The sequence below is a fragment of the Salarias fasciatus genome, chromosome 1 (genome assembly GCF_902148845.1).
Source record: "Salarias fasciatus chromosome 1, fSalaFa1.1, whole genome shotgun sequence".
Taxonomy (NCBI): Eukaryota; Metazoa; Chordata; class Actinopteri; order Blenniiformes; family Blenniidae; genus Salarias; species Salarias fasciatus.
This window is the reverse complement of record NC_043745.1, coordinates 21,591,509-21,612,133: the sequence shown is the minus strand read 5'-3', so window position 1 is coordinate 21,612,133 and position 20,625 is coordinate 21,591,509. Positions and strand designations below refer to the sequence as shown.

Below are 20,625 nucleotides of genomic sequence, written 5' to 3'. Positions count from 1 at the left end.
ATTAAGTTGTTACTTTTTGATCATCACTTATTGAATTGAAACCGATCTGTGATTTTCTTTCAGGGCCAACCAAGAAAAGCTTCCAGCAGTCTCGTCCCAACACGTCCAGAACCCACCAGCACACCCCGTCCCGAGCCGCGCCGGGACCTCCAGGTCGGCGCGTCGCCGTCTTCGTCACGTTCTGTTCTGGATTATCGTTGACCGTCTGTCTTTATTCCCCGCAGTCGCTCATCAAAACGGCGGAGTGAAAAACACCAACCACGTTGCCAATCAGAGGAACTTGCAGCATCAGAATCAGAGGAATCCCTCCTCGGGGAACTCAGCGCGCCCCTTCCTGCCAAACAACATCAACCAGCTGAAGGAACGAGACGGCGGCCGGGCGCAGCCCAACCTGGACTGCCTGAGAGTCCCTGAGCAAGGCGCTGCAGGGTGAGGAGCTTCGGCCGGAGAAATCCAAACACACACACTGAACAGATAAATCTACAGGCACTGTCCCAGTGACACACTATTAACAGAGCGATCACCTCTGGCCATGTCAGTCACACAGGAACTTCTTCTTTAACACTAAACTTAATCTATCGAGTCCATATTCATCTCAAAACATGTAAATACAGTTCAAGCAGTCAGACTTACTTATACTTTGGATTTGTTATGCATAAAGTAAAATATTACAAGACTTTTTTTGTTTTAAGATTTATAACTTTGTAATAACTCACAAAAATCAAAAATAGTGTCTGAAAATGTTTAATGTTTTATAAGTGGAGCGTTCAGTTATCATTCAAGTATTCTGATTAGTTTAATAATACAAATAGAGTAATATAATAATAACGAACAAAACAATAAACCACGAATGTTATAACTTATATGCAATAAATGATCAATTCATCCAAGAGTAAACCTGTGATTTAAGCTTTTAGCGTGACATGACCTCCGGATTTAAAATATATCATTCACCCGGGTTCACTGTGGGAAAATGAGTCTGCTACTTCACATAAAACTGCTGAATAATTTGTTGTTTTACTTTCCCTGATTATACATGTGTTTATTACAGTACAACCTTCAAAATATTTTTATGACACACACACACACACACCGATGGGAACCATTGTAGACTCAGTGATTCACCTGCTGTTTGTGTAATGTGACGTAATTTGGGTGATTTATTCTTTTATAGTGCTGGAGACAGACGGCCAGCTTCAAATGGAGATATGTGAGTTGGAGTGTTTGAAGGGTTTCGGGTGGTGGTTCAGCACCAGGAAAGCTTTCAGCAGCAGGACGTTCTGATATAGATTTTTTTTTTTCTTGCCTAATATTTCACTTCGTGCTGCTGCTGCTTGGTTTCACTGATGTTTACAGCCTTTCACAATGGCAGATCTTTCATTTTGTTATGAAAGATCTTTAAGAAAGTGAACAAATCTTTGCTGTGCACTTTTTTTTTTTTTTTTTTTGGTTCCACTGGTTCAGTTTTGATATGGAAGCTGTGAGAGTAGTAAACCGCCAGTCTCACTGTCCTGCAGTACGTCTCTGGAAACTGTTCACATTGTGTTGCAGCTCAGTGAGATCGCAGCTTTAATACTCTGGATTCAGTCATGAGATATTATAGATTCACTGTTTCACCACCTTTTTTTCTGCTCTCTGAAGCAACTGAATGATTTGAACCCCAGTCCAGTTAAATAATAAATAATGCATCATGTTGAGCTTGAGGAGAGGAAATGAGGAATATACAGTGTTTTGGGGAAAATGGCTGCAGCCAAGTTTAAAGTGAATTAAGTTGATATCTGAAAGGTGGTGCTGACTCAGGATCAACACTTTGCTCTTCAAGGCTTCATCAACACTCTGTAGTTTGATTTCCTCCCTGCAGGCACTGATAACACATGTACCACATCACCATCTTGTGGCTGATTCCTGTACTGCAAGCTCCATTTAATTAAAAGGAGCTGCTCAATTCTGATAAAACATCTTTAAACGTTTTCGCAGGAAGAAAAAATTTAATCGGTGTTTTTTGGGGGGTTTTTTTGGGCAGCAAAACAAGCTGGTGATGATACATGGGATGCTCTTTATGACGGTGTGATAGAAACACAACCTGCAAGTCCTGCGTTCTTCTCCTCAACTGTTTGACGTGACAGTCGGGTCTTTTGTCTCTTTCTGTGCCTCTTTTCCCTCAGAGCTCACAGACCATCGGTCAACAGGCCCACGCCGGGAGGAGGACGCCCCAAACCTGCACCCAAACCCAAGCCCTACGTGCCGCAGTGCAAAGCTCTGTACGCCTACGACGCTCAGGACACGGACGAGCTCAGCTTTAACGCCGACGATATCATCGACATCATCAAAGAAGGTGAGAGCTCGGGATTCCCCTCTAATAGGCTCCAAAAGTTTTTCTCCAATTCAAAAACACCTGGTTTTGTGTTGGGCAGACGCGTCCGGCTGGTGGACGGGTCGTCTCCGCGGGAAACAGGGACTCTTCCCCAACAACTACGTCACCAAGATCTAGGAGCTGCCGGGTTCCCGGCCGCAGGAGGAGAACCGGCTGCGTCTCCGCCCGACCCCCCTCGGAGGACGGGACGCGGCCGACAGTCGGAGACAGAAGCACTGTGAGACACGTCCTCCACTACTGCCCGATCCTGAATGAATGTAACGCCGCGTTACAGCTCAGACCAAACGGCCTGAAATGAGGCTCTCCTCTGAAGACACGACGGGACTGTTTGACCTCAGGGTCCGTTTTCCTCCACAGCCCCTCTGAGTACTGAACAATTCTATTTATTGTATTTATAGCTTTCCGTCTTCTCCTTCCCGTCTTTAGCATATCTCTCTGAGGATTCCAGCTCACATTTTAAAGTGTAGGAATGAAATCTGATCAATCTGTGGGACCAGGCTGTGATTTTATTTTTTAAAATTTTTTTCGAATGCTGCAGCAAACATGGTTGTCTCAGTGTCAAAACTGAAGGGACTACTGTTTTGTTTTGTTTTTTTCTTTTACCAGGAATATTTATTTTGGGTGCAAAACTGTACCAATCTCCCAGACACTCAGCAGATCACCTCACTGTGATTTTGTGTTTTTTAAATGACAGATGATACATACCAAAGCAACACACTTTTTGCGCAGTCAAACCAGGAAAACAATGTTCGTCCTGACGGAGTGTCGTCGTTTCTGTTGTCCTGTCACGCCGGTGTGTGTTCGACGAGCAGTAGAGGCCATGAATACTGTAACCTGAGCATGCGGTCTGTGGTGTCATAGCACTTTATTGGTACAGGTACTACCTTGGACACAGACGCCCTCACACGCCATTTCCGCCACAGCCAGTTGAAGTCTATGAAGGACAGATTGCCAAGCAAGCAGTAAGCCTGAGGAAGATGTTTTGTTTACATGAGATGATTTTAAAAAAGCAAAAAAAAAAAACAAAAAAAACAACAAAAAAAAACAGGCATTTTCAATCTGATTCTGTATATGTGTTCAAATGTAGGAGTACGCCTGTTATTGGTTAGGTTTTAAATTAACTTAACTTTTGTATTTTTTTCTGAAGGATCTTAGTATGCTGTTTTATTTTTTTCTCTTTCTGCTTTCGATACATACAGGGCTGCTTTTTTTTTTTTTTTTTTTTTTTTTTTTAAACCAGCTCAGCCAAAAATCACAGAATACAGAGAATTAATTATTCTGTCCAGGGCTGAATTTGTTTCAGGTGAAAGAAAATTTTTCATTTTAATTTTCCATGGCACTACCAAGAGTTAATTTAGCTTTTACTCAGCTGTCTCTGCATATCTTTTGCACTGCTGTTGCATTACTTACACATTCCTTCATGTTTTAAATGAAATAACTGCATTATTGCCCTTGTCGGTAAAACTGCTGGGACTTTTGTCTGAGAAATTCCTGCTTTTTCAAGTGTAGTTTTATCGTGGATGCTTCCATACATCCTTGTGCAATACACAACAGTGGATGAGTCTTTCAATAAAGCGTGTAACATTGCAACTGCTGTGTTTGATTTTGTCTGCTGAAAATTCTCGAACAGGCAGTTTAATTCATCCTTCATCCATACAGGAAAAATCTACTTCAACATCGTTTAAAGATCTATTTTTAAATGGTTTTTTTTTTTTTTAATTATTTGATATAATTAAAAAGCGCTTTTTGCTGTGAGAGCAGCGAGTGCCATGTTTATTGGTGTTTTTACTCCACCTTGTGGCCACGGTTGGTACAGCACCTGACATTTGTTTTTCAGTTCATATGAAAACTAGAATTTGGCACTCAAGAGAGCACAGACCTCCGCCACAGCTCAAATCAGTCACCAACAACGATAAGAACACCATATATAATAAAAAAAAACATTTTATTTCTCCCCAACACAAACAATCTATGGGAGAAAAGTGTTTGTTGCATGTTCATATCTCAGTGTGTTGCCTCACAGTGACTGATACTCTGGAATCCCCCTATTTTTGTCTGTTCTGGATCCTGGTATCCCAAATACTTCCGTGATCTGGATCAGCAGCAGATAAGAGATATCAATCTCTTAGAGTCATTGAAGAACTTATACTGTTTTTTTTGCTAAACCCCCTTGTCATTTATTGTTGAGTTATGCCCAACTATGTCAAAGACTGTCCTATCTCTCAATGATAAAGAATCCTTTAAAAAATTCCTGGATCCAGACAGTGATCCTGATCATCACCAAAATTTCATGGATTCTAAGTTAGGCCAAGACGCACCTTTCCACAAAGTTTCATTGCAATCCATCCATAACTTTTTCCGCAATCTTGCCAACAGACCAACAAACCGCAGTGATTACATAACCTCCTTGGCGGAAGTAATAATTCACCTGCAGAGTGGAAGCATAACAAAAACAAACACTCATATGAAGGTAGTTAAGGATTTTGAGAGTACTTGAAATTTTGTAGTGTTTATGAACATAAATTTACTCAAATATAAGTACAATGTACAGTGTAATCCTCACCTTTTGTCTATTGAGCACACCAGTTTGAATATAATAGTTGTGGATTTGTAGCCAAAAGGTTTTGGGAATAAGTTACTGCTTTATAGTTATTTTTTTTTTAGAACACACATCAACATGGTAAACTTGTGGATGTTATTTCGAACAACTAAATTGAATACCAGCCATTTCCAGTGTGAAAAAAACTACTAAAACTATAGTAGATATTGTTGAATGATACTTTCACTTGTACAGTAATTGATGTCTGTTCAGGAAACATAAGCGTTGTACCAGATTATTTCTTTTAGCATTCATTCCGCTTCTGAATAGATCTGAGCAGCTTCTTCCTATATTTCTATTCATTTCAACCAGTCTGAACATTATTCTCAGTAAACACAGTCTTACTTTCTTTTTTTTTTTTCTTTTTTAAACTTAAAGGCCAATTTAAAAAAAAATATATATACAAATTATAGTCTGGTGCTAAAACGTTGATCAAACGAAGGCTGTAACATGAGACTGTCATCCCAGTGTTTGTTAAACAATACATCAATTCACACATTTCACTCAGTCTATGATATTCAGTCACTCCTGTGTTGCTTTCTGCACGGCGAGCACCCTCGCCTCACCTCACCCACTGAATATGAGCTTCAGAAGTTTATGTTCAAGCTGCAGTTGAAGGATCAAAATGCTGCATCAAGTCAACTCTGAATACAACAAAGACACTGAGGGGCAGGAATATTCTCAATAAACAGGAATATCTGCATATTGATGTCTGGACGGCGTGATTCCCACTCAGGATCATTTGAGGAGCAGCGACTTGATGGATTAAACACTGATCTATGGATAGCAACGGTTCCCTAATGACACTTATCAGCTTCTATATTCCAAATATTTGGTCATTTTCATAGAAATAAGTGAACTGAAGAACTGTGTGGAGTTTTAAAACATGATTTTCTTTATGCTGAATTACTGAATGTGAAATAATTTTAATGATCAAGTACATGAACATGTACCAGAATGAAATGAAGCAGGGACTAAAAACAGAGTGACGTAGCTTCTGCATTAGTTTGTTTCCTGTCAAAACATCTAAATATCTGAGGGTTTTTTTTTTTTTGCTTTTGAAAGATGTGACAAAGAGTAAAGTGTATTTAAAGTAATTCCCATAATGAGCTGATTTTTCACACTTTCCGTAACATCTGAGACACATTCACACAATAAAAGGACTCCATGGAGATTTATCCAAGTTTATTAATATTATTTTTTTTTTTTAAAACTAATAGAAATCCCACAGAGTATGATCCTGGTGCCTTTAAGTCAATGAATGCATGGATACCTGCTTTAAGTACTGCATTTCAACACTCCATTCAAAATATCTTTTTTTTTTTCTTTTTCCAATAGTCATCAGAGTGGAAATACATGGCCTCAGCGCACTGTCATCATATTCACTACTGTTCTCCAACCCTTTTCTCTCTTGTGCAAGTCTATGCGAGTGAGTTAGTCAACAGTATTAGTGTTTGTCCTCTGCAGCGGCCGAAATGGGCGCCGCTGATCGACGACAGAGAGCGAGAGAGAGAGAGAGAGAGAGAGAAAGGGAGGGAGGCTAAAACGGATTTAAGTGTGAGAACAAACAGTAAATATTTATCTCAAATTAGACACACATGCTCGCACGCACACAGACACGCGCACGCACACACACACACACGCGCTCCAACAGGAAATGAAAAGCCAACGCCACAGCCAGTATCAGATTGACAACATGATCCCAGGTTGCAGGCTCGTGCGAAACTTCTTAAACACATGTAGACCTGAGATCATCTCACATAGAACCCCAGTTAAGCGTCGCCGCAGGCCCGTCTGTCTGCGCGGGGAGGGAAGCCCCGAACGAAACGAAGAGAAGGTTCACAGCAGATCCCGACAATCAGTTTAGAAAGAACAGTCAAGAAGAGGGACGCGACATTCTTTTGTTTTGTTTTTGTTTTTTCCTCTAAAGTACATGGGACGATGGTGAGAACGGAGCTTTAGTCGGAGGGAGGTGTCGTCGCAGCAAAGCATGTGCATATTCTGGGAGTGAGGTGAACATCAGAGTTTATTTCCACTCTAGGAATACTGGGTGTGCACTAATACAGCAGCTGATCTGTTAACATATTTCCCTAGTTAGGAATGTCTTGACTTACTTAAAAAAAGAAAAAAAAAGAAAAAAAAAACATCTTTCACTAACAATCCACAGCTTCTAAACATAAACTAATCAATACAATGACTGGTAAAATGAATCCTGCAATGCAGTTTTGTATTTTTGTTTTTTTTTTTTAACCGGAGGTTGACATTCTATTCTAGTAAAGCAAAGGCATTGGGTTTTACAGAAATGCATCTTTACTAGAGCAGCTATCCTCACCTGCAACCTGTCAGGCTGTGTGAAGCCCACGTTATATGTGCAAAGAAATGCATTGCAAGGAAACATGCAGAGAAACAAAAAAAAAAAAAGAAAAAGAAAGAAAGAAAGAAATGACACTTGAGGAAACAATCGAAAGCTACATAAAAGCTTTATAAATACAATAAAATCTTAAACCTTTAATGGAGAATTCTAGCTGTTGTAATAATAGGTGATAGCTGGCACTCTGGGCTCGATGCTTTTTCGTCAGGGTGTTTTTGTATTTTCTCATAGTAGAGCTGCGCAGGTCATTCATGCCATCTTTGGTTGACTGCAGTACTGAAGAGAAAAAAAAATCATATGATCTCAAAATAAAATTTCAACAAAAGGGGGCTTGTTAGAAAAAAACAAAACAAAACAAAAAAAGGGGGGAAAAAAACAGCATCAACTCTCAGCAGACAACTGCGCCTCAATGTCCACTCTGCAGATGGGGCACTTCTTATTGGTGAGGAGCCACTGATCCACACACAGCTGATGGAAGAGGTGCATACATGGTAGACGCCTGCAGGGGAAGCAGAGGGGGGAAGACAAGAGGCCACACGTTTAATCTGCAGCAGAGGAAAAACCACCTCCGAGACACTGCAAGTGCTTATTTAGTGTGATCTCTGTACTACTGCAGATAGCAACCCATACACTTTGCCCTCAGATGAGCTTCTTTCTTAATATTTTATAATGATCGGAGTGCCAGAACCTTTCTGCTGAGCCAGATACAGATACAAAATCTGCACGTGACTCTACAAAACAAACGTTGCTGAAGTGAAGAGAGGAACTTGTAAGGACGAGTCTTTCTGAGAGGTTTGTGACGGCAGGCAGCGATCCACAACTCATCGCTACAACGTCTCTGCACCTTTATTGCTCCACTTAAGACATCAGCACATGTCGACGGTGATTTAGTGAAATTACCCCCGCCGGTAAAAGGAAAAGCTGAACGCTTCTCTCTCAAGGTGAAAACTCACATATTTTTGGATTAGGACTTTTTATGGGATTTGTAGACAATCACAAAATGAGAATGATCAGTTGTAATAATTAAAAACGCCCGTAGAGCGGAATCTCTGTTCAAGTTATTTTTTAAATTCTATTCAGTGAACAGACGGCGTCCTCTGATGAGCTGACAAGCGTAATAATCCATTTATAAGAGAAACATATTGATTTACTATAAAACAAAGTAAAACAATTCAGTTCAAAGTTGATTTCACAATCAGAAGAACAATTCAATTGTGAAAAAGTATGATAAACGTCTGATCTTATAAAATGTTCTGATATTTTATTTTATTTTCATGGTATATAAGCTAAAACAATAAAGAATAAAACAAAGAAAGGTTTGAAATGTTTCAGTTTTTGAGTAATAACTCTAAAACATGTTGCTTCACAGTTTGAAGTAAGTCATAGGATGACATTTTCCCATTGTGTTGTAATATGTTGATACGTAAAGCTTTCAAGACATTAGTTCCTTTTTCATCAAAAAAGCGGGCAGAAATAAAATCCTCAAAAAAAAAAAAAAAAAAAACCTGACTGAGAGCCAAAAAGCAGCTCCATGAGGCCGGTAATTTTAGCGCACCGTGGGATTTTATGCTGATTACCCGAATACCTCAGGGTTTAAAAAAAAACAAAACAAACAAAACTCACGAGACCCTGCCAAAATGGAATGAGTACACCTGCGACCACACCTGTGTGCTCCCACACACACACACACACACACGCCCCCCCACCTGAAAACCCAAACGAAGCGCTCACCTGACGTCCTCCCCCTCCTCCAGGATGGACAGACAGATGGTGCATTTCTCCTCCGTGTCCTCGTCTGCCCCCTCGTCTTCGTCCTGCTTGCCGTGCAGCTTCCTCTGTTTGACAGAAGCGTCGGCAGAACGTGAGCGTCCGTCGCTCCTGAACGCGGACTCATGACAGATGGTTAATAATCCTAACAATTCACTCTGTTAAAACAAGCTGCTCGGCTACAACTTCATCAATAGAGGGTTCGTTTCTATCAAACTTAATGTAAAAAAGGTCACTATGTTAACAAGCAAACAAGTTCAGGAAACAAAAAAACATTAAAATTGGGGACAGAGAGAATGGTCATTTTGTCGTGAAACAAAAAAAACAAACAAAAAGAAGAAGGAATCTATCTGTTGTATCTACGCTACAAAAAACTAATCAAACCAAAAAAAGAAATTAGCCGAATTCCCTGGCCCCCAAGACTAAACGCTAACATCTACTGTACATGTGAGCAGAGACATGTTTCCAGATTGATTTGTTCATTATTTCTCACCGATTCTGGGGTTGCGTGCATATTTTTCCCAATAGATGCCCAAGCTTCAGGGGTTAACTGTTGGTCAATGTCTCTCTCCAACACCTTCTGTATTGGGTGGCAGGGTGTTAGATTGCTTATTTAGATGCATTTGGAAACCTCTAAGGAAACTGTCTTCACAACTGCAATCTCTGGTAAAAAAAAGACACTACAGCGTTTCTCTAAATGCTGTCAAAACATCAGAGCACAAAAGACCACTGCGCACTCTGTCCCAGAACAGACTGTAACAGACATGCACAACTCTGAGTTATTACACAGGAAATGCAGAGCCACGCGCGCGCGCACGCACACACACATACACACACATACGCACACACTCCGACGCGTTCTCACCTTCTTGTACTTGTGTGGGTAAGTGCACCTCTCTATGGTTCCCTGAGAGGCTCCTCGGTTCACAGTCCCCAGTCGTTCCTCTAAATGCAGCAGGTCCTGGTGGAAACAGGAAGAAAGGAAAAGAACCTCAATCAACAAAAACTAAAAACACGAGACATTCGAGGCATTAGCTTCTCTGTAATTGATCACATTATATTCTAACTGGCTTGAAGTCAATATGAACCTTCTGTGGACCATGAGGTATCAATGTGGCTGTACCAGTAGCAGGTAGTTTCTCCTCACTGCAGTGAGCTACAATCATCAAAGCATCGTTCTTTAATAATGTTTTTGACTTTGGTTTTTTTGGACTGTTTCTCTCAACTGGTGGGTCTGGGTCTCAGGCGTTTGCCAGGGGAAAAATAATTTAAAAACCCTGAAGGTGTATACATACTCTGTAACAGTAGATGGTGCTAATCCCTGCAATGCAGGCTGATACTTGAGATTAGACACCATAGAAGAAGATTTTACTGTTTGTTTTGACGCTAATTGAGTACAGAGAAACTCGGGTAAGACCTGGACCGAGAATGGAGCGCAGGCTACAAAAGTATCTTAGGTTGTGGAGCAGCTCTGTGATGAGAACAGTCCAACCATCATCTGTGAGGGTTTCTTCCCAGCTCTGTTCAGCTGAACACACACACAAACACACCGAACACTCAGCTCACTGAACTCAAACATGCAGTTCTCCATGAATTCATCCAAACTCTTGAGTTAAATCAAATACTGAAATGAGAGCTGCTTCATTTGCCTGCTGAGAAGGACATTAAAAGAAAAGTGAACTTTGGATATTTGAAGCCTTTTAAATTGCACCTTTTGTTGAATTTATTTTGGATTTGTGTATAAAATACTGCGACTGTTTTTCTCCTCAGTCCAGTATTGCCTGTGAAAGGTTCAGTGAGTTTCTCAGTTTAATCTACATAAATTTAGCTTTTTTTTCTAAACTGCTTCTCAGCAGTTGTACTTTTAATTTCAGATATTTTGCATGAAAACTCTGAGTCTTTTAAAACTGTCAGTTCATGAAATGTTCTGCTTGTTGTCTCAGCCTTATGAAACAGGCCTGAATTAGTCCATGAATAGCTCTGGTTCATCAAGGAACTTACTTATTGTGTTGACATCCTGTGATTTTTTCTATTCGAGTATCTCCGCTCTGTCTTATCGCGAGGTAAATGTGAGAAACGTCCGTAGGCCTGGGTCACCTGTCGGGTCCCGGAGTCAGACCAATTAAGAACCACTGATCTAAGATATGATATTCTTGCTTCTTATTAACTCATCCAGCAATTTCATCGCTGTGTTTAGTATTCCGTCCGTGGTCTGACTCGTGCACAGACAGAGGGCACGTTAGTGCAAAACGCAGCAAAACCCTTCCACGTGACGGGGACATTTAATTCAGGACCGAACGTCTGAAAATGAGAAACAATGACCATGGCTAATGTGAACTACAGGAGCAATGAAAACATGCTGGGGAAAAAAAACTTTCTCTTCATTTAAAACTAAGAAAGAAAAGGAACAAGGACACAAGCACTTAATTTTTTAGTATGCCGAGCAGTACTGGGGCTGCGGTCGCCTGAGCCAACAGGCTGTTGACTCCTAAGATGATTAAGGAAATGAAGCAAGCACAGTTAAATTGAAATAAATTCAGGTGCCTACGTCCAAGAAAATTGGAAAAGAAAGGAAAAAGAAAACTTTTTGGGAAGCGTTTCAAAGTTTGTCATCTTTCTCAAGGACACTTTGACAAGAGAAGGAAAACTCAGGAGACGAACAAGTAAATTCATGACCTGTACAACCCAAACTGTGTACATATTTTACTAAAAAAGCTTCCATAAAAAAAGAGACGTTAATATTTTATTTTTCCTGTCTCACCATTCAGCTGAGCATCCATCGCGTCCTGATGGTCTCCAAGCCTTTTGTTTCGTGATTCTGACTCTGTAATTTGTGGCGTTATGTTCTCGTCCTGTACGTTTCCAATAAGGTGAGTCATTGGAGTTCAGACATTTCTATTTGTTATTTCATCAGCAGCTGATGGCTCAGAATACAGTTTGTTGTCAAACTCTTCTTTCTAATTGTTGGCGTGAGGGTCTCCGATTTCAGAAATGGTAGCTATAGACGGTTCATGCCGCCATCTAACCAAGAGTTTAACCAAGAGTCTAACCAACTGTTTTAGAGCCTGGTTCATAGTAAATCTGCTGTACAGATCAAGGTTTTCTTCTTCTATTTCCTCTACTGTTTTCCTGATTTTTTTCAAGCACTGTCAGCTCTTCTCTACTTTCATGTTTTATCTCAACTTCTCTTTATTTGTTCTACTTTATTGCCAACTGTGTCTTTTTCACGGTGCTGTCAGTGCGATCAGTTTCTCCTGTTGAGGTAGTTATGTCTTTCCATTTTCAATTTAGCCAAACTCTGACTGGATCATTCACTGCATTTATACTAAGTGACACCAGTTTTACTTAATATTTAAATGGAACCAGGTTTGACAATATTAAATTCCAGACAGCGTTACTAAACAGCCTCAAAAATCCAGGCACAAGTGACCTGCTAGTTGGGGCGTGTTCTTGCCAACCAACGTCTGTATTAGTCAGTAGAGGGGAAATCCTGTTCACTAGCGGTGAAATACTCCGGTCCACACCCCGGGAGTTTGATAGCTCTAGTAAATGATACACATGAAGTTTATGACAGTGTTTAACAGCAGAGTAGCTCAATGTATCCCCGCATAAAAGGAGTAACAAGAGTAATGAGAAAACGGTTTGAACACAGTGTTATCTCAAGTATCATTTAAACAAATTACAATTTAACTGAACCCTTTAGGTTTTGTTTTTTTTTGGTCTTTTTTTTTAAATGCGCCACCCCTGATTTTTCCTGCATCATGATACAGTGCTCCCTGTTCACACCCAATCAATCAATTTCAATCGGACTGTACTGCAGGTTTCCTCTGCACTGTGGCCTTGGTCACTAAAACGTCTGACCTGTTTTATTTTGAAGTCAAACCCTCACGTGAAGTTCAGAGTTTGTGCTAAAAACTGAAACTAAATTGAAGGGAATTACCAGATACAGTGAAGCGCGGAGTGACGAGGGAAGCCCTTAGAAAGTTAGTAGCAGTGATGAATGAGGTCCAAACTCTTATCTGTTAAAACACATTCAGGACGAAGCGGACGAAGTCCTCACCTCATAGGTTCTTCCAAAACCAGTCATTCTAGATGAGATGTACCTAATGTGCGGGTAGGTCACTTCAGATATGCCAGTGTGCTGTGATGAAGAAAACAGAGCAGAATGTTCAGCCAGGAAATGCAGAATGATACATCACGCACTTTAAAAACTGATCAAGAAAGTTATAAATATATACTAATTAAGGTCACAGATATAGCCGATATATTTTGTTTGTTTTAATTGTTGTATATTAGGGAAGGATGTGACTGAAGGATTCTGGATTTGTGTTGAGTGCGCACTCGAAATGCTTGATGAGCCACTATTAATTGCTAATGCATTATTCATGTGGTTCACGAAACCATCCTTGAAATAAGTGATGTTAAAAATAAGGCTCGACACCATTAATCTCAGCCAGACTCCATATAAGTGATTCATTTTCATGTATGCTAATAGATGCATGTGTGCCGAGGCTCTCTCTCGCTCTCTCTCTCTCATTCGCTCTCTCACCATGAAGGGGATGGGGAAGTGGTGCAGTCTGGGGGGAGGGTGGTAGTGGGGCAGGTGGGAGTGCAGGTGCCCCGAAGGGTACGGTGCCACTGTTACTCCAGCCTCGATGCCGAGTTCCCTGTTGATAAGCAGCCGTGAGTCATTAACTTCGTCAGTGCTTTCTCAACCAGACCCGCGGATGATAAAAAAACCGCGGAGGCCCGCAAACGGAGTCGCATTAAACATTTAGAACAGCGGATTCGGTAATTCCAGACATAAATAGAATTAAGATCGAGATCAACCGTCTGGCTGACTGCTGCTGATACGGACCATGCCGTTCTCTGCTCGGGCTGGCGGGGATGGGAAGACATGGTCTGCGGCACGTGGATGTGGTGTCCGTGGCCGTAGTTGGGGTGCATTCTGTGGGGGTGGGGAGGTGGACGCTCGTGTGCTCGCCTGCGAAGGGAACACAGGAGACAATAAATTCCACCGGAAACGATCGGAACGTGTTCTGTGGGCGACGGCGGGACTCACGTGGGATGCTGCATCATCCTGCGCCTCTGAACCTCCATCCTCTGCAGCATCTCGTGCTGGTGGAGCCTCTGCACGGAGGCCCCCAGCGCCGGCATGTGGTGCGGCAGGGCCTGGTGGTCCGCGGGGAGGTGCTGGGCCAGCGGGGCACTTGAAGTGGCGAGGTGGTGGGTGGACAGGGGAGGGGGAGGGGCGGGGGGCACGGCGTGGCCCGAGGGGTGGGAGGGCAGCGGCGGGTGGAAGGTGACGGTGTGGGGAATGACATAATCCCCCTGTGGAGGGGGCTGGGGGGTGAGCTGAGGGTTCCCGTGGGAGTGGGGGCAGGCCGAGGATGGCTGGTGATGCAGGGAGCGCGTTAAAGAGCCATCTGGGGTTGACGACAGAGGGAAGGGGGGAAAAATATACATATATATGTTAAAACATGTTATAACAGTAAAAAAAAAAATACACCTGTCAACATTCTCTGTTTCTATCATGGGCCAGTATCAAGTTCACACCCAGTCCTGCAAGAGGCCGCCAACACGGACCACTGCTGCAGCTCTGCAGTGCCGCAAAGCAAGAAATATTTCAAAAACAGAGGCAGTAACAGCCTGGGATTTTTTTTAATAAATCACCTAATTGAGAAACTGAAATTAATGAATGAAGGACAATCAGTAAGGCTGATTTCCAGTCTCATCAAGAAACATGTCATCTGATATTCGAGGGTTTTCATTTGTGCGTTTTTAAGTGTCCAGGTGATTTTGGTTTAACAACATTCTACAACACAGGAACATCTTTGGTTACACGGTCATCAAGATGTGACCAAAAGGTTTTGATGTGGACACCGGCAGACGAATGTGTTATTTACTTGATGTTTTTTCGGCGTGCACGTTCTTGTTATTACTGCAGTAAAAAGAGGATTGACAGGGGAGGTAAGGAGGAAGTGAGCATGAGGCACCAGCAGCCATTAACTCTTGCTAGATCCCCACCAGGGAGCCCTGTCACACCGCTTCACACTCTATACTGAAAAATTCTGAGTAGCAATTAACTTCCCCTGCCTGGTACAGTTCCCTCAGCTCTTGGCACATTAACCATCAGTCTCTGTTAATTACTATTAGCATGAGGCTTTCGGAGTACAGCCAATTTCTCCTGGTAGCGCAGCGCCGCAAAATGAGGAAAATTTTCCCTTCTGCATCACCGGACAGTCAAAACTCTCCTCTGAAATAACGCTGGCTGTGTGTGTGTGTGTGTGTGTGTGTGTGTGTGTGTGTGTGTGTGTGGTGTTCTGCACTCACAGGATGGATGCATGTAATGTCTGCAAGGCTGGGGCTGTGTTTGAGGCTGAGGCTGGGCCACCATGGAGGAGCTGAACGAGTCCGCCACAGCTGGCTGGCTGGGTCCAGGGGTGGCATGGGAGACATAGGCGGGAGGCCGCGAGGTGGATCCTGGGCAGCACGGGTCAAAGGCCGAGGTGCTACCATGGAAACTAGCCCCGCTGTTTCCACTGCTCCGGACGCTGCTGTTGCTCAGATCCACTGGCAGAGTTTGCTGTGAGACGAAAGCGAAAATAAGATCATCTTTTTCTGACGGTCTTCCTTTTTCCATTCATGCATCTCACACAATCAACACACGCAGACACAGAGAAGCAGTGTAATGAATGCCAGAGATAAGCCTCCAACTAACAAGCAGGTGTTTTGAATCAGAGGGTGTGCTTTCTGCTTTCACTGGGCAGGCTTGGCTCGATGAACCTAAACCGTGCTCCTGTAGCGTGGCTCATTTTTGGAAGTGTGAAACAGCTGTACATCAATAAACCCGAGAAACAGTTCTCAGTTCACAGCACCGCTAAAAGGTTTAACAAACCAACTGCAACACTTAGGTGACAATGTAAAAGTTAGCTTGGGACTTCTTCTGTTATCTTGATTCGATTATATATTTATTAATCTGATTACAAAACAGGTGTTGTATGCGGCTTGTTTACATATTTCAGCCTAATCATGAGAAGCCTGTCTCCAATGGAATCTATCATTTCTCCACTTTGGTCCAGAACAATTTGCGTAGCTTGGCTCACATTGGTGGTTTTATTATTAGCGTCAAAGATGTAAACAAAACACAGCTGTTGTGATTCGCCTCCAACAACAAAGTCATTTTCCTCGGGTCCACTGCAACGCTAGACCAAGTGTGACAAGTGTGAACTCACCCTGAAAGACCAAATCGAACTGATGATCCATGAGGTTCCAGAACAAATTAATGATGTTTTAGCAAACTGCTGCAATATTTTGGCTTCAATCGCTAAACCACTATCGATGATTTTAAAACGAGTCAGCAGAGGGCTGTCTCACCTGGTCATGGTAGTGGGCTGCGTTGCTGCCGGCGCCGCCGTTGCTGCCGCTGACCCCGGCGCAGGGCGCCGGCAGGGCGCTGGGCCGCTCCACGGGGCAGGACGTCTCTTGAAAGCTCACGGGGAGGAGGAAGCGGTGAGCGCTGCTGTGGCTGTGGCTGTGCTGGGCGCCGCCGCCCTGCTGAGCGGACGACGCCTGCAGGCAGCTGGAGTGCGAGAGGCTCAGGGATATGTGGCCGGAGGAGGGACCGCCGCACGGGGAGTGCTGCTGACAGCAGGACGGGAGTCTGGGCATGGCCGTGCCGCCGTTCTCACCTGCCGCACCAGTCAAACCCGGCGTGCTTTCATCTGGAGAGGAAAACACGAGTCAGTGCAGGAACGTGCGAAGTGATTTATAGGAATTATGATTAAAAAAACAGTGGATGACCAGAGAAGATAACTGACTTCTCACTTATTGAACTGTCTGGGGGGGGAAATAAAAAACGTACCCTCTGTGGCCGTTCGAGCCGAGCCGCTCGGCCTCTGCGTGTGCATACTATCAGGTAATGAACCTGGGCAGCTAGTGGAAGGGCCTGGGGCATCATTGAGCTCTGAGGTAGAGGCATGATGGGAGGATGACGACGACGACGACCTGACTGTTTGAGGGTGAACGCTGCTAGAGGTCGTCGGCACCACGGTGAGATCTGTGGGGGACACAAACACAAATGACGGCTTAACGAAAGGCGGCGCCTCAGGGGTGTTTTCACTCGGGTTAACGGCAGTTAAAAAAAAAAAAAAAAAAAAACAGAAAAACAAGAGAGACAAAAGCTCAGCTTTTCTGGATAGAGTTACCAACAAAATGACAAATACTGACCCTGTCTCTTGGTTCTCTTATCGGCATTAAGAAAAACAAAAAATGTTTTTCTTCTATTCTGAAAATACTTTTGTTTACTGTTGTCTTGCCCTTGCTTGTCTGACTACATTAGATGTCCGTTAAGCTGTTTAAATTGTACCAACCTGCATGAAAGAAGCCACAGAATCAAAGTTTGATAGATTGATTTTTTTTCTTGTCAATTTTCCAGCTGTTAAGAGGTTTGCTATAGTGTAATTACCTTAATTTCAGTACATTTTCTTCTGTAACTATCTTCTATGTTTAAGTACATGTCCCAACATGCAGGGCAAATGCAGCAAATGCAAAAGCAAAAATAAGAACAAACAGATACATATTCAGCTTTGTTGATGGATCAAGTTTCCTTTTCTTTTTTCCTAATACCAAGGACTATTTTGCTTGTGACAAGGGTCATTTGCACAAATATGTACACAAAGATTAGAAATGTTCTTCCTGTAACATCACGTTTCTCAGCCTGGATATGATCGCTTCATCATAACAAACACATCTGGCTTGAACTTGTATTGTAGTTATGAGGAATGAACAACACCCTTATCTAAGTGCTCTGTATGAAACACCATGAATAACATGTCCAAGTTTTCTTTAGGAAGGAACCAGCTGATTGCTGTGGACTGTCAGTATCTGTGGCCTTTACTGTGATCATTTCACTAAACTAACAGAATCACACTCAGGTCAAGGCCAGGAAAGGCGGTTTGAACTAGCAGACAGAGGTCAAAGTTCACAGTTCAAATATTTAGGTAAAAATACTACAAAAAGTACAGCGATGAAGCAGAAATATTCTGTTGGTTGCCACCTTTTTTTAATTTAGTTTGTACATGTTGGTTTCATGATTTTTAGTTTCAGTAGCCGTCTCCCATCAATTCAATATACTGAGGCACAACTTTATATTGTATATTACATGTAATATACAGGCTTGTTAGAAAATGTTAAAATACAATCTGTTTTTTTAATGCAATATTCAGACTGAGCTGAGATCTGACCTGGCATATTAGAAAAGAAAAATTTTGTTGATGCAAACAGAGAAGATATTTTCACAATTGACATGAATGGATCATGAATGAAGACGGTCTTTTGGCCATCAAAGAGTATTTTGAAATTGATTTTAACAAAAACCTAAGTGATTAAAAATACATTTTTAGAGTCAGACTGCAACAAAATCATCATTGTACTGACTTTGTTCCACAAAAATGTGCCAGTAATCAGAGGGTTGATGGCTCAAGTCTTGGTGTTTCACTAAATACATCAACTCAGTGGAAAAGACGATCACTGGGGAAGTACAGACCCCCACTTTTTGATTAGGAGCTAAAAGTAAAAGACATGTTTTAATTTGTAGACATGTTTTAATTGTAAACACAAAGACATGGGCCAATACCTACTCCTTGACTTTCAACATTGATGAGAAAATCAACCTGAAGACGCCATCAGGAAGAACCGATCAGACATTTGTCGAGTCAGTCAAGAATCATCAACACCAGGAAATGTTTCACAACGATCCACACCTTGAGGCCGATGTGTGCCGACTGCTCACAGGACCAAGCCCAGATCTCCACAGGGAGGGACACATAGCTGAGCACGGCGGATCCTGCTGCGCCGGATTAATTACGCAGCCTGAGATCTCACCTCTGCCTACACCTATGTGACAGTCTCAATTCAACATCTTTGTGTTTAATGGGCAAGTCACAGCCTCGTGGATTAAAACCTCCTCAACAGAAGTCCGTTTGCTTCAGATTTAAGATTGAAAAATTACAAATTGGTGCCCCAGACACTGCTAATGCTTTACAGTCCTGTCTGGAGGCTTTTCTGTCACAAAACATACGACCACCTGAAATTCGACTTGACATGTTATCTGTAGAGAAATCCCAGAGGCTCTGCAGCCGAGCGGAGGAACAAACCTTATTAGCAGAGCAGCTTGTGAGCTCCATCTGCTTTTCATATTCCCAAATGAATTTCCTTAAAAAATGCAAATACTCTAATACTCACTGTTCAAACTTTTAACCATTCATCGTGAGTGAAAATTAATAATCACTGCGCAAACCTTTTATCATTTATAACTCATCACGACAGCTTATTACCTTAATTCATAGTTTGGATATTATTTGGTTATCTGATATTTCTTCCGAAATTCCACATCTTCATGGCTTAATAATAAAGCATTTACCATCTTCGTCCACAGTGAGGTCAACCACTTCCCCGGCATTCTGGCGCAGCGGCTGGATGACGGTGGAGAGTCTGTGACGTCCACGTGGCTCCTGGAGACGGTTCTGAGAGCAGCTACTACCCCAAATCCTGCCAAGACCTCCCACTTGGCGCGACCTGTGGAGGCACAAACACAAAAGCACAAACTTGAGAGACCAAACTGGAGTTCAGGACCATTTTTTTTTTCCACAGCTCAGAAAAAAAATTCTTATACTTGAACCAGCAGCTCCAACTTTATTGTAAAAGCGGCACGGTGCTACCTGGCACTATTTCACACACTGCCATTATATAACTGTATACTATAGCAGGATGTACATCGGGGAGGAGCAGCTCTGACCATTTTGAGGGCCACAAGAATTCCTTAGTTTCAGAGGGAAAATGGTGACCAAACATTTCTACCATGAAGATGTAAAAGAAATAATTCTACCAGTTTGATGAAAATCTCATTTGCATTTCAAGTAACTACTACAATTACAAAAAAATTCACAATGACTTTTGTTAACTTGCTGAACACATTGGAAGACTGGAGGCCGTATGGCCTGTGGACGGCCAGCTGCCTCTCTGATGTACATCATTTGTTTTGTGTTTATTTTCATGATTCCTTTTGCAAGTGGAACATGCCACTAAACATTAAGTATTTTTGAGGAATACGCCTGAACACAGTAAACACTGAGACCAGTAAAGTAGATATATGCAGTGATCAATAATAACTGTTTTTGCTCTATTTTGGATTTTACATGTAATTTGATTTAATATTTAAAAGACAATAAGTGGCAAAGGACTTTATACAAGGGGGCAAATGCAGTATAAGATAAATTCTCTTAATGTTTTGTCTCTTAAAACAATTCAACGACTGAGACAGCTCTGAAAGTACAACTCCACCTCATGACTCCCAATCTTCCAGCTGCATCTCTTTGACCCCCCTCCTCCTGCACCTGTCTTGCCCTGCTTTTCTTCTTTTTTTCCTACCCTTTCTATTAATTTTCCCTCTCAGAGGCTCCTGTCGCTCTTCTCCTTGGCCTCCGAGACCGGAGTGAGAAGCTAGGGAATAGT

General features: G+C 42.2%; 2 protein-coding genes across 3 annotated transcripts in view; one reads left to right on the top strand and one right to left on the bottom strand.

The window, feature by feature from the left end:
* Positions 1-3,456, top strand: part of myo1ea (myosin IEa) — a 49,378-nt gene extending 45,922 nt beyond the window's left edge. The window contains exons 25-29 of one of the 2 annotated variants that reach the window (XM_030088792.1): positions 64-153; positions 225-429; positions 1,175-1,210; positions 2,166-2,335; positions 2,415-3,456. In XM_030088792.1, the coding sequence (XP_029944652.1) occupies positions 64-153; positions 225-429; positions 1,175-1,210; positions 2,166-2,335; positions 2,415-2,491 (578 nt within the window). In that variant the 3' untranslated portion in view covers positions 2,492-3,456. The remainder of the gene's footprint in view (positions 1-63; positions 154-224; positions 430-1,174; positions 1,211-2,165; positions 2,336-2,414) is intronic. The other variant, XM_030088802.1, reaches the window with a different exon arrangement.
* Positions 3,457-6,306: 2,850 nt separating this feature from the next.
* Positions 6,307-20,625, bottom strand: part of rnf111 (ring finger protein 111) — a 30,116-nt gene continuing 15,797 nt past the window's right edge. The window contains 12 exon segments of the mRNA XM_030088383.1: positions 6,307-7,843; positions 9,076-9,179; positions 9,605-9,691; positions 9,977-10,072; positions 13,172-13,252; positions 13,661-13,778; positions 13,970-14,095; positions 14,174-14,537; positions 15,445-15,697; positions 16,489-16,835; positions 16,976-17,170; positions 19,535-19,689. Of these exon segments, the coding sequence (XP_029944243.1) occupies positions 7,726-7,843; positions 9,076-9,179; positions 9,605-9,691; positions 9,977-10,072; positions 13,172-13,252; positions 13,661-13,778; positions 13,970-14,095; positions 14,174-14,537; positions 15,445-15,697; positions 16,489-16,835; positions 16,976-17,170; positions 19,535-19,689 (2,044 nt within the window). The 3' untranslated portion in view covers positions 6,307-7,725.